The sequence below is a fragment of the Silurus meridionalis genome, chromosome 4 (assembly GCF_014805685.1).
Source record: "Silurus meridionalis isolate SWU-2019-XX chromosome 4, ASM1480568v1, whole genome shotgun sequence".
Lineage (NCBI taxonomy): Eukaryota > Metazoa > Chordata > Actinopteri > Siluriformes > Siluridae > Silurus > Silurus meridionalis.
Window position 1 is genome coordinate 7367493 of NC_060887.1, and position 14016 is coordinate 7381508.

At 44.2% G+C, this 14016-nt stretch overlaps 1 protein-coding gene across 3 annotated transcripts; it reads right to left on the reverse strand.

Annotated features, from left to right (window-relative positions):
• Positions 1–3815: 3815 nt before the first annotated feature.
• Positions 3816–14009, reverse strand: sbk1 (SH3 domain binding kinase 1). Of its 3 annotated transcripts, XM_046847008.1 has the most exons (5): positions 13575–14009; positions 9432–10027; positions 7439–7623; positions 6807–7009; positions 3816–5778 (listed from the first exon to the last, which is right to left on the reverse strand). In XM_046847008.1, exons 2-5 carry the CDS (start codon positions 9470–9472, stop codon positions 5011–5013), a joined length of 1197 nt encoding a protein of 398 aa, XP_046702964.1. In that variant the 5' UTR covers positions 9473–10027; positions 13575–14009; the 3' UTR covers positions 3816–5010. The 3 variants fall into 3 exon arrangements, with proteins under 3 accessions (XP_046702964.1, XP_046702963.1, XP_046702965.1); XM_046847007.1 differs by lacking the exon at positions 13575–14009 and having other exon boundaries at positions 9432–10093; XM_046847009.1 differs by lacking the exons at positions 9432–10027; positions 13575–14009 and adding an exon at positions 8097–9137.
• Between the last annotated feature and the right edge of the window lie 7 nt (positions 14010–14016).

The window sequence follows — 14016 nt, forward strand, 5'->3', positions numbered from 1 at the left end:
TTTAGCCACGATGACGATCGTGATCAGATCTTCGTTAACAGCTTGTCGTTAGTGGGAGTTCTGGTTTTTTGGCCCGGTTCGGGACTGGAGCAGTGCGGAGAGCAGTCTCACGAGCTATTTTTGTAGCAGAATGTAATTCGCTGGCCATTTTTTTAAAATGTATTTTCTGTCAATGGTTGTGACATAAAACATGCATTTTGGAATAAAGAATGCGAACAAACCCTAAGTGTGATTATTGATTTTAATTTTTTTTTTTACTGGGCAACTTTAAAACCAGTTTTTACAGCTACAATAAAAGTCTTAAAACATACAGTAATGCTAACTTTAAACTTTAATAAATAAATAAGAAAGAAAATTTAAACAACATCATAATTTCACACATTGATCTCAATTTAAGAATAAAATATTAGCAAAGATGATGTTGAAATTCTCCTCAGCGCCACACGGGGGCAGCACCGGTGACGTTTTCAAGTTGCTAAGTTAAAGTATCTTATTATATGCTGCGTTATATTTATAAGGAAGTTCAATGAGTCACACACACACACACACACACACACACACACACTTAAGTCAGTAACAGAACAAAAATTAAAGCTCAGGTGCTCGAGTGTGTAATTTGGATTCGAGCTGTCAATCAAGGAGCGCATGTGTGTGTGTGTGTGTGTGTGTGTGTGTGTGAAAGCGTAATTGGGTTACATGGATAAAAGACAAACAAAAGATCACAGTGGCCACCTCTAATGATCTGACTCAATGTGTGTGTGTGTGTGTGTGTGTGTGTGTGTGTGTGTGTGTGTGTGTGTGTAAGTGAGTGTGTGTGATAGATGAATGACTCATTGACTGAGGATCAGCAACTGAGTCATCAACACATCATAGACTGCGACACTGGAAGCATATGCACACACCACGTGTGTGTGTGTTTGTGTGTGTGTGTGTGTGTGTGTGTGTGTGTGTGTGTGTGTGTGTGTGCTGCTTCATTCAGAAATTGAACACTTTAAGTCAGGCCTAAGAATATCTTATATTAAGGTTGTGTGTGTGTGTGTGTGTGTGTGTGTGTGTGTGAAAGCTAGCAGATGGAGCGTGCATGTTTGTGTTCATACGCCACATATGTAGGTCAGGTGCACCATGGGCTGTGGTTGCCATGGCAACAGAGAGTCAAACATGGCTGTGAATGCACCAGTCTGGTGAATAAAAGAATCCACACACACACACACACACACACACACACACACACACACACACACACACACAAACACTTCAATCCCAAGACCTAGAGGACCCAGATGGGGGCTCTCTCACACACACACACACACACACACACACACACACACACACACACACACTCCCCCCTATTCACATTCGCGTCTTTTCATCCTCTGTCCTTTCTTGCACTTGTTTTTCTCTCCTCCTCTCCCTCCATCTCTCCATCTCTCTCTCTCTTGCTCCTCAGCATCCTATAGTCTAAATAGCACCCCCCACACACACACACACTTCCTCTCCTTCACCCTCCTCCGTACCTCCCATCGATCGTGCACATTCCCTCCTCCTCAAGCATGCTGGGTAATACATCTTTTTGTCTCGCCCAAAAGGCTCATGGGAAGGCGATGTGCTGCTTTCTCAGGGCGAGACGAGAAAGAACGAGACGAGAAAGTGTAGAGATGAACGTGAGGTCATCGATCTTGTATTTTTTTTATTTATTCCTCGAATGTTTGCCACAGTGTTTGTAGGATGTAGATTGAGATGCATATGGAGAAAGAGATGGAGATGGAGATGGAGATGTACAGTAGATTGAGATGGAGCTGAAAGTTGAGATGTGGATCTAGATGGAGGCAGAGATGGAAATAGAGATAGCGAAGGAGATGCAGATGAAGCTGAGAACGAAGATCGGGTTTAAATCTATTTTTAAATGCAGCAGTTAAAGAGTTTCTCGAGAACTGGATGCAGAGTTGAGGGTTCTTTCTGGGGCAGATGGTAAAACTTTCCCTCCGAATCATTCACAGAAAAAAACATTAAAACATCAATATAAAGTTTGGGTTTTGGCAGCTGTTTGAGCCTGTTTGCCCTGAAGCATTGTCTCGAACCCGTCTATTTTTGTCTGTTCTGGAAAAACAATGGTCTTCAGAAACTCTACATAGAATTATATGAAGAAAGTCAGACTGCAGGTCCATCAGAAGGCTATACTGAGGGTCTCTCAGAAGGCCAGACCGAGGGTCCATCAGAAGGCTAGACAGCAGGTTAATCAGAAGGCCAGACCGAGGGTTTATTAAAAGGCCAGACAGCAAGTTTTTCAAAAAACCAGACTGAGGGTCTATCAGAAGGCCAGACTGAAGGGTCCATCAGACGGACAGACAGCAGGTTCAGCAGAAGGCCAGTCTGAGGGTACATCAGAAAGCCAGACTACAGATTCTTCAGAAGGCCAGAATAAGGGTCTATCAAGAGGTCAGACTGCAGGCCTATCAGGATGCCAGACCACAGGTCTCTCAGAAGGCCAAACTGATGGTTTATCAAAAGGCCAGACTGATGGTGTACCAGAAGGCCAGACTGAGGGTCTATCAGAAAGCCAGACTGCAGATTCTTCAAAAGGCCAGACTGAGGGTCTATCAAAAGGCCAGACTGCAGGCCTATTAGGAGGCCAGACCACAGGTTCCTCAGAAGGCCAGACTGAGGGTCTATCAGAAGTTTACACTGCAAAATCCCAAACTCTGCTAAGCTGAAAACAAGAGTACAGCGCTATCCTGCTAACACAGCTAATTCATGCTAAGTCTAGTCATGCTAACCAAATCTCTCTTGACCACTATGCCGGTTCCCTCCACAGGTTACCTCTTGTCAATTCAACCGTACAGTCATGCAGAAGGTCTGATCCAGATGTGGTCTTTATTACCAACTTATGAGTGTTGTGGTGTCGTGGAACATCTGCGGTTGCTCTTTACTGGTTTCAATGCGCCGCCTGGTTTCCTTTCCTAGCGTCCGAGCTCTTCCCTCAGAGAAAACCGAGACAAGGAGGACGCGAGGGAAGGAAACTGAGACGAGAATGTTCGAAGGGGGATTTATTTCGAGCAGCCGTGAAGGCAGCGCGTGGGTTCATTCAGCTTTCGCCGAAAACAACATTTTAGAACAAGAGTTTCATAAATAGCAAGACGGGGGAACATACTGTACATTTAGTTTGTGATTCTTTTTCAGCATCCGGTTCCACATCGAGTTTCTTTTTGCTCATAATGAGCTCCATTCTTCTGGATAGATGTTCCACCAGTATTTTTGTGGAGATCCATTCAGCCATGGAATCCAATCATTCTTCCACTCCCCTGAAACGCATACCTTCATGGAAGGCTGTAAAGTTTTTATTATTACCTCATGTTTATATCCCACCACTGGGAGTCGTCTGTGGCGTTGCCATAGTGATGGATGAGTGTGGATGTAGCCGGAGGTTCTGCACTTGGATTCACCTCTCAGTGTCCTTCCATCTGCACAGGATCTGTCTGTCTGTCTGTCTGTCTGTCTGCCTGTCTGTCTGCCTGCCTGCCTGCCTGCCTGTCTGCCTGCCTACCTACCTGTCTGTCTGTCTGTCTGTCTGTCTGTCTGTCCCTTTTTTATATTAAATCGAAATGAAACACTTTCACGTTTTTGATCAGGAATCACCTGATTACTGAAGTGAACATTCAGGAAGTGCAGAGTGAAGACAGAAATATTGTGTGTGTGTATCAAATGTTCCCAAGCACACTGAAAAACAGCAGTGAAATCAGAACACTCGTCAGTACGCTCGAGCAGCTGATTGCCGGAGTGACCTTCAGCTAATGGGCAGAAATGAATAAATAAAGTAACGAATTCGTTCATTCATTCATAAATAAACAAGGAAGTGAATAATAAAAAGGGGAAATGAGACATGATTAAAAATATACCTCAGTCTAGCCTGCAAGAAAAAAAATAGATGGATAGACAGACAGACAGACAGACAGACAGACAGACAGACAGACAGATTTGCTTTCCTAATGTGTGTGCCTGTTTCGTGTTGTTTTAATTAGCTCAGTTATTTATACCTCATATTCTACTTTCCTTTTTTTTTGCCAATCACGTCATGTATTGCTGAGCATTCGTTTCTTTTTTTTTTTTTGTCTCCCATTTACGTCCTGCCACAAAAATGTCCACAGTTCAGTTTGTCTCGTTCGTTTTATCATTTTATTCAACAAAGAACGATCCTTCGTTAACACAATCGCCTCTCGTTCCGTCTGCTACATCATTAAATACCCCCGCCCCCCGGAAAAACATCAGACCCCATTCGCCCGTCGGCAAGTTTCTTTTTTCATCTTCCGTCCGTACTATTATTTTTTTCTCATCATAATCCACCTGCTCGAACTCGAGCAGCTGTTCGTCTGCATCGCTGCTCCACCTCCTGTGGCCTACTTTCTTATTTTTGTTCAGAAAGTTTAAAAGCAATCCTCTCCTGACCTGAATATTAAAAATACTAAATGTCTGACTTCTTCTGCAGGAAAAAAAAAAAGCTACTGATCTTCAGGCTAGAAATAGTTCTTCTTCTTCTTCTTAAAAGCTACATCGTGGCACTACCTAAACATTATGTCCTGGTTTAGCTTCTCAACAACAGTCCTTATAATAAGCTATAAAAATTTTATACAGAACTACTAAACACACACACACACACACACACACTTACTGCGTATATCAATAATAATAATCATAATAATAATAATAATAATAATAATAATAATAAAGAATCCCTGTCGTCTACAGATTGAAGAGAGATGTCCTACAGGAAGTGACCATATATGGCCTGTTTGTAAAAATCAGTCTCTGAAAGGCTGGTTTGTTCAGTCACGTGACTAGAGGGTGGGACCACGTCTGGTCCGTAACCAAAGGAAGAAAGACAGGAAGAAGAAAGGCTACCTGACGTCTACGTTCATCCGTCCTGAAGTTCCGCTAATCAAGAACCATGATACCATTTTTGGAAGATTCATGGATTCCAGTTCCAGGGCAATTGTATTCTGTAACGTGCATCACTTTTCATACGCAGATCTCAATGGGAGTGGCCATCACCATCTTACTCTTGTCCTGTCGGTTGGGGGAGGGGCTTTTTGAAAGCTCCTCCCTCGACGAGTGCGGCTCGGACAGGATGCTACGTTTGAGAGGCGTGGGTCGAAGGCAGGGCGTGGCCAAGACAGAGGTGTGCTCTCCATGCTTGTGGGCGGAGCCCCGCGCAGCTCTCGAGGCCCGACAGGAAGCTCTTCGGCGATGGTGTGCAAGCAGGTCGTATTTTAGGAAGTAGAAAACCTCTTTAACCCCGCAGCGGCGCTCGGGCTCGGGTGCCAGGAGGCGGGCGAACATGTGCAGGGCGTCGTCGGAGAAGCGGCGCCACTGCGAGGGAACAGCGCCAGGGGGGCAAGCACCGTGCTGCCAGCGCTGGAACTCGGCATAGAAGTTGTCGCTGGGCAGTGCCGCCTCCCAAGGGAAGTTGCCAGTTAGCATGCAGAAAAGGAGCACACCGAACGCCCATACATCCTGCGGCATCGCCACAACGATGCCCTCGGAGCCCGAGGCCTGGCACACCTCGGCCGCTGTGTAGGGGATGGTCCCGCTGACTCGCTTGACGCGGCTGCCCGCTCTGCGCGTCATGCCAAAGTCGGCTAGCTTTACGTGCCGGCACTCACGGTCGAAGAGGAGCACATTTTCTGGCTTCACGTCTCGGTGGACCAGGCTTTTGCTGTGCAGGAAGTCCAGGGCCAAGCCGAGCTGCTGCACACACCGCTTGACCATGTCCTCAGGCAAACCCGCCTGACCAAAGGGCAAAGAAAAACACTCATTTAGAATGCATTTTATTTGGTGCATCACCAAAAGTATTCAGACACCTGCTTTTTACCTCCATCCATACTTGCTTCTACTCCAAACGGTTTCACCAGAAACTTAAAGGAACACGATTTGTACAGGATGTCTTTTGCATGAGATTTTTGGTATGAGGGAAGATCTGGAAGATCTCCTGGTATAGAGCTAGAAACCCCTATACATCCAGCAGTACCTGACTTTGTTAATGCCCCCCACCAAATCTCCACAAAATCTAGTAGACTTTTTTTCCCAGATGAGTGGAGCTTATTATAAGAGTGAATGGAGACTAAATTTGGAATGAGATACCAATAGTCAGGTGTCCACACACTTCTGGTGGCACCGTGTATACAGTGTCCACCACAGCACGAATTTGAACCAGAAAACAGAATCACCAAAAAGAACCAACGATAAGTTAAATGAAAAAGCTGGCTTTTCAAGGGAAGATTGAGATAGACGGCTATTTCAGGAAGCTCCGCACGAGCTGAGTAAACAGAAGAGTTATGAGTGACAGAGACAAGAGAGGCTTTCCGGCACCTTCTTCTTCTATGCAAAGAGGGGAGAATTGCTGTATCTTGTGCCAATTTTTTTAAACCTAGAAATTAAATTTCGTCGAACTTGATGGTAATAAACCATCAGAGAGTAGAGTCTTATATGCCAAAACATCTCCAGACGTCTTTTCTGCACCCTGGTCTTGTTTTGTGCTTGGTTTGTTACTCGACTGTGTGCACATGTACTGTGTTTAGCTCCTTGATAACCTAGTGCAACGTGACAAATGAATTATGGGCTGGACATAAAAGAGGTGTGCACTATAGAAAAACTAAACAATGCCAGGACAGGACAGGACAGGATAGGGGTGGGTTAAGACCGGAACTAGCAGCAATAGGACAAAGAAAGGACAAAGTTGAGAGGGAGAGTAAGCAATAATAGGTTCCACGGTGTTAGCTAACAGATGGGGAAAAAAAAAAGAAAGTAGGATCTACCTGAGGAGGTATGATGTCAAAGAGGTCTCCTGCAGGGGCGTACTCCTGGCCGAACACGTAACTCTCTTCGGTCTCGAACAGAACGTCCAGGGCTTTGATGATGAACGGGCTGCAGCCCAATGCTGCCGTCAAACTGTACTCACGGAGGAAACTCCGAAGCTTTGTCTTGCTCTTGCTGACATACTTCAGGGCCAGTTTGGTGCCTACACACACACAAATGTTCATCCGATTACAACCCCAATTCCATTAAAGTTGGAACGCTGTGTAAAATGTAAATAAAAACAGAATGCAATGATTAGCAAATCTCACAAATCCATATTGTATTCAATATCGTCAAACTGTATTGGATACAGGTTTAAGAACCCGTGAAATGAAAAACACAACAAAGGAAACCCAGAACTGTTGAGCAGCCAGAATCCTAGAATCAGACAAGGATGGTTTATTTCCACCATTTCAACATTTGATATGTTGGTTGTTTTATTGTGTACAAAAAAAACGGGTTTATGAGATTTGCAAATCAAAAGAAAGCATTTGGTTTTTATTTACTTTTATTTTTTATTTTATTAACCCCAACTTTTTTGGAATTGTGGCTGAATTAGCGAGTGACACCACATCGTCACAAACACACTTACCCTGCGTTCGGTGGGCTACCAGATCCACTCGGCCGTACGTTCCCTTCCCTAACGGCCCGATCAGCTCGTACTGCTGCTCAAGCTCGGCAGCAGAGAGAGCGATGATGGATAGCGCTTGCATGTCCTCCACCGGGGCGACGCCCACATTAGTTCCACGACCCACCATGGACACACCCACCTGGGCACTGTCGAGACAGGAAAGCGGCGTTATATTTCCGATTTCGATGATGGCTGTCTGGAAGCACGTTCACGCTAAAGGTGGGGAACCGTAGGAACTCCGGACCACAAAGGTTTTCTTGTTCACAAAGAAATAGCGCCACCTGAAGCATGGGAGCTCTTTGATGTAACGGAAAATACGAACAAAACTCTTCACCCAAGCTGGAAATTTGCTAAGGCCTCCGGCAATAGGCCTCAGAGGAGAATGCCAACTGACCCAGACGCTTGCCTGGCTGAAAAATCGCCACCCAAACACACCCACACAAACACACACAATTTCCTCCTTCTCTTTTTGTTGTTCTGTCCCAGACAGCATTTTCTCAGACGGCGTGTTGACTACTGTATACACACACGTCTTCTACAAATATAGCTCTTACACGTGTTACTCGATGCTCGGTGTGTGTGTGTTTGCGAGTGTATCATCGATTCAGCACTGACTCACCGATATTGTTCTCAAGAGACGCAACCGTATACGAACACACGTCCTTCAGAATCATGTAGATACACAAAATAGTAGGGCAAAGAGTTTTGAAAGCTGGGCCTAGAAGGTCCAGAGGACATCTGGACGAGACGGAAGGAGACGTGGACGTGAGTCAGATGTTTGATATGAATCTTGTAAAACAAAGAAAGGCTACGTTCATTTAGATCTACATCTGGTTCCCGGAATTACGTCCCCCAAACACACACACAAACACACACAGTGTTTTGAGGGCTGTTGCTGGGAGGGACTCTCGTGGTCTTCCTGGTTTAGGCCACGCCCACATATATTGTGTAATACAGATACAGATACAGCTATTGTGGTACATCCAGATTTTGTGTAATAAGTGTGTACGATTTCAGAACATGTTCTCTAAAGTGGTGTTGATCAAGTCAAGAGGAACTACATGGTGGTGCCAGAAGTATTAAGACACCCGAAATGTGCTTCTTCCTCAAACTGTTCCCTCAAACTAGAAGACCCCAAACCTGTTCCAGGAGGACATTTACACCTATAAACCCCCATGAATTGTTCATACTGATGGCACTCCAGGTCTCCTCACCTCCTCACCGCTTCATCTCCATACTTCACTAACGCCCCCTTGTGGCCGAATGAAATCTTACACAAATTTCCACAAGATTTCGAGTGCCACATCTTCCCAGAAGAGTGGAGCTTATTATGAGAGCCACATAAGATTATATGCTCACAAACTTTTGGCACACACTGTATTTCGTGGGATCTGAATCGGATCTAGCTGCCGGTTTTCTTTTCCTTCAACACACACACACACACAGTCTGCTGGAAAAGATCCGACAAGGACGATCCCATACACGACGTCCTCCTGGTTCTTGACCTCGTCGTCGGTTCAGGAGAAGCCGCTGGTTTCGTTTTTTTGCATCCTCCAGACACCACGGAATGAACACGATGTTCTGGGTGGAGGATTCACCCACGTACAAGCGGGTCATAAAAAGAATACATAACCCTAGAAATAAAAATGACATAAAAACAGCAGGAAAATCAACCCAAGCTGACTGAGATGAGGAAAAATATATGGCATATATTTACATTTACGGTGTAAAGTCCAGCTGTTTGCATCGGTCATATATCTGCTGCCATGTGTTGCTTTTTGGCGTCAAAAAATGCATTAAAATATATTATAATAAAAGTAGTTTATTTGTATTTATTACATTTGTTTTTCTGCCAGTGATTATTATTATATCAAAATTATTATCATCCTTCCATCATGAAGGTCAGCAGTAACTGAATATGGAATGAACATCTGGAGGTCCTCTAAGGTCTCACCTGCTGCACGCGCCCTCTCGCTCTGCTCCATGATCCTGCATCAACGCGGGTCACCGTTCAGGATCCGACGAACTCGCGCCTCCGTTGTGTGTGTGTGTGTGTGTGTGTGTGTGTGTGTGTGTGTGTTGGTGAGGAAGATAATAATAGTAATGGTGATAATAATAATAAGTTGGTCTGGGTATCTTTAAACGTTTTGTAATAGAAATAGTAGCGCGCGTGCGTCTTGACGCGCGTAAAGGTGGAGAGAAGGAAAACAAAAAGAGGATAAAGAAGACTTTTCGCTCTTTGTGCTCTCGCGGCGCAAAGGGTTCTCCGGTGCTGAGGATCTGGGCTCGGTGCTCGGTGCTCGGTGAAGGTGTTCGGCGCACGGGGATCGCAGCTCGGATGCACGGTGCCGGGAGCGAGCGCGCACGCGGGTGACCTACTTTCCTCGAGCTTCTCGTGGACGTCCGGTCGGTCGCATCGCTTTGTCCTCGTTTCACGTCCGTCGGTCTCCCGTGTTTTGTCCCCCAGTCTCGTCCCCGTGCGCTGCCCCGGCGCTGCGATGCCACCACGCGCGCTCCTAGTTCTGCGCCTCTCGCGCTCTCGCTGTGCGTCTTAAAAGAGAGAGAGAGAGAGAGAGAGAGAGAGAGAGAGAGACACACACACACACACACACACAAGACACAGGACACGTGAGTCACGTGAGTGTGCAGGGTCCTAGCGCCCGGTTTCAAGGACGTGGGAAATGTGGCAAATATGAATTTTGTATATATATATATATATATTTAATTAATTTAATAATTATTTTTCACTTTTTGAAAGAAAGAAAGGAAGGAAGAAAGAAAGAAAGAAGAAAGAAAGAAAGAAAGAAAGAAAGAAAGAAAGAAAGAAAGAAAGAAAGAAAGAAAGAAGGACCATTAAACAAACAGTCTGAAAAGAAAGAAAGAAAGAAAGAAAGAAAGAAAGAAAGAAAGAAAGAAAGAAAGAAAGAAGGGACCATTAAACAGCCACAGTCCGAAAAAGAAAGAAAGAAAGAAAGAAAGAAAGGAACGAAGGAAGGAAAGAAAGAAAGAAAGAAAGAAAGAAAGAAAGAAAGAAAGAAAGAAAGAAAGGAAGGAAGGAAGAAAGAAAGAAAGAAAGAAAGAAAAAAGGACCATTGAACAGACAGTCCGAAAAAGAAAGAAAGAAAGAAAGAAAGAAAGAAAAAAAGAAAGAAAGAAAGAAGGGACCATTAAACAAACACAGTCCGAAAAAGAAAGAAAGAAAGAAAGAAAGAAAGAAAGAAAGAAAGAAAGAAAGAAAGAAAGAAAGAAAGAAGGGACCATTAAACAGACACAGTTCGAAAAAGAAAGAAAGAAAGAAAGAAAGAAAGGAAGGAAGGAAGAAAGAAAGAAAGAAAGAAAGAAAGAAAGAATGAAAGAAAGAAAGAAAGAAAGAAAGAAAGAAAGAAAGAAAGAAAGAAAGAAAGAAAGAAAGAAAAAGAAAGAAAGCAAAAAGGTAGTTTAGGCAGAGTCAGATAAAAGAAAAAAGAAGAAAGAAAGAAAGAAAAAAGAAAGAAACGTATGTAATTGTTATGTATTTTATGGAAGGAGTCTCCAGTGTCAGTGTCAGAATAACAAACAAACAGCGCAAGTTTTCCTTTTATAATTCTTTCTTTATTTGTCTTTGTCTTCCGCACCACTGCACCACTGAACACTGCCTGACTTTTGTCTTCAGCGTCCTACTTTTACTCCTCTCTCTCTCTCTCTCTCTCTCTCTCTCTCTCTTCTCTCTCTCTCTCTCTCTCTCTCTCTTTATCCAGGGCGTCCTGTTTTGTCCTGTTTTTCCCTCCTGTAATGCTCTGGCTTCAAAACTGCACCGTTCATGCCAGGTTTTTTTTATCACACCGTTTTCGTGAGCGGCAGGTAGGCGACTGGGAACGTTCGAGGGAATGGCCAGGATTGTTCGAGCTGACACAAATAACTACTTTGAGCAACTGCAAAAGTTTTCATTTCCTATCAGGAAGGAACAGGAGGTCCCCACAATCTGTCCCCAAGCTGGACCAGGAAAAATCAATCGGAATAAAGAGGGCTTAACTGTGTTCCTAATACAGTGGCCATCAACTATGAACAAGCGCGCAAGATCCTTCTTAGCAAACCGTACCGGGGAAAGTCCTATCGTAAAATACATACCCTGTGGAAGAACGAATGAAAGAATGAAAAAAACGCTGATGGAGGTGATGGAATGATGGAGGTGATGGAATGATGGAGGTGTTGTGGGTGCAGTGAGTGTGGAAAAATTCATCCCAATAACATTGGAGTTCTATAGCAGGATATCTTCTTCAATCGTCCCACCCCATGGAAAGCATATCTTGTGTACAAACGTCCTGCTGGAACAGGTTCTGGCCCAAAAGAACCTCATACAGTCAGGTGTCCGGATACTTCTGGCAAATAAATCTTCATTATAACAAAATATACAGAACGAAGGATTGCGAACGAGTGCCGAGTTACTTGTCGGATTTTAATTAGACTCCGGTTACGTGACGGAAGCTAAAAATAGAACCCGGCGAGCTTCTACGGTTCCACATCATATGCTCGTTTCCACCTCGCTGCCGGCTCACGAGCGACCACACTAATGACGACGAGTTGCCATCTGGAGGAGGAAGATTCTTTCAGGCTCGCCAGAAACCGTAGCTTTTCCCTTGTTAGAAGGTCAGCCGAGATCTGAAACGATAACATCTCACAACCTTTAAGGACACGGACCTGTAACAGAACTGCGAAAGGAAAACGTTGCGCCCAGGAAACGTTCACTAGAACACGTTTTAGCCTCATTCGCTCTTTGGCAAAAGTGTTGGGACATTTTTGTCCACCTCTACTTTATGGTTTATGGTTCTTCCCCAAACTGTCAAGAGGAACATAACAGTGGTGGACGTCTTTGAAGACGACATTTTCCACCTCGCTTGAAACTAACAGACCCCAAACCTGTTCCAGCAGGTGCAAAGCTCCATGAAGATCTGCTTTCCACAGGGTCGGACGATGGCGATCTCCTGCTTTGGAGCTAGAAAACCTATGGAACCCTCTTCACCTTCCTCTGAAGCTTATTAGAAGAATGAAAAAGTCTTTAAAAGACGTCGACGTGAAACAGGAAAGCGTTCGAGACTACGAGCCGTCCTGCCCTCCTGCGCTCGTGCCAATGCTAAGTAGAGTCGGGGCTAGCATAAACGTTGAAAAGTTTGAATTTTAATTAGTTCATTATTTGATAAATAAATAATAAAAAATTATAATTAATAGTAACCCCTTCAAAGGGGGGGTCCGCGGACTCTCTCTTTTGTTCAAAAAAATTAAAAATAAACATGCGTAAAAACATCAAAGATAAAATATTTAATAACAAAAAAAATGTTATCATAATAATTAATACTTTTTTTATTGACATAAAGCTGAAGTTTAGTTCAAAGTATAATAGTCATTTTAATTGCGACATTTTTTACGGTGCATAAAACTTATAAGAAATATACGCAAATTTACACACAATTTTGTAACTGCATGTTGCTACTTGATGCCGCCGAGTGACCAAACGGTCAAAGGTCAAAACAGAGCGTCCTCTACCCTGATTGGTCGCTTGCAAAAACAGCTACTTAAGTACACGAACGAATTACGTTTTTCATCCTTTCTGTCCTCCAATGTCTGTTGGGCGGTTTTGTTCTTTTCCGTGTAAAATCCCTACTTCCAAATCTGCAACCGCAAACTCTGCTTCCTACCGATTATTAACCTGTTACCGCCCCCTAGTGTCCGAAGTTTGTCAGCGCAAGGAGGAAGGAAATGGGACATTGCAATTACCATGGAAACTAGAGTGCTAGACCGCAAGGGTGCTTCAAGGTCACGTTCGAACAAGTCCCGGTTGTATTTCTGGGGGCGTTTCCTGGGGAAAAGGTCGACTTTTATTGAAATGGAAACGCGCAGCTCTTTTCACGGAGCTCGATTTCGTTCACGTCACGCTCTGTTTCGGAAAACCGGAAAACTGTTGTGTGTGTGTGTTTCATTTTACCCTGTTATGATAATTATCGCGAGTTAAACCTGTTATAACATGTTTTATATTTTGGATGTCTGTGAGTGTGTGTGTGTGTGTGTGTGTGTGTGTGTGTGTGGAGGTGTATGTGAAGATGATTTCCTCTTTTAAACTCACCTGATCTTCTGGCAATCCACACAAGAGCCGGGAATGGTGCAGGGAGATGGATAAAAGAAACCCACTCGGGTTCTCCAGCTGAGAAGGTCTTGAATGTAATGTAAGAACCACATGGTTGAAAGCCGTTAGGAGAGCTAAGGTTAGGTGACCACTCTGTACGACCACTCTGATGAGCAGAAAAGCATCTCAGAACACCACACCGGGTTCCTCTCTGGTCAGACGAGACCAGGAACCCTCGAACGATTGGACAATTTCACAAATGTTTCCAGATACTATCAAGTCCACCGAGAGAAGTCATTGCTGTGCTGGAGAAGGTCCATGTGTCGAGGAGTCACTTAAACAGAACAAGAAGTTTTGTCTGGCTTTTCTGACATGGACAGGGATCTCGCATTCAGAGGACTGACAGAGACCAAAGAGCATTTCACGATGGATCGCGATTGTT

Bases quoted from the DNA above. Each gene is read 5' to 3' on its own strand.
- sbk1 (XM_046847008.1), bottom strand. From the start codon at position 9,472: ATGCAGGATCATGGAGCAGAGCGAGAGGGCGCGTGCAGCAG. The intron at 7,010-7,438 runs GTAAGTGTGTTT...GTGTGTGTGTAG, and splicing joins GGTAGCCCACCGAACGCAGG to GCACCAAACTGGCCCTGAAG. The intron at 5,779-6,806 runs GTAGATCCTACT...CCCTTTGGTCAG, and splicing joins TTGACATCATACCTCCTCAG to GCGGGTTTGCCTGAGGACAT.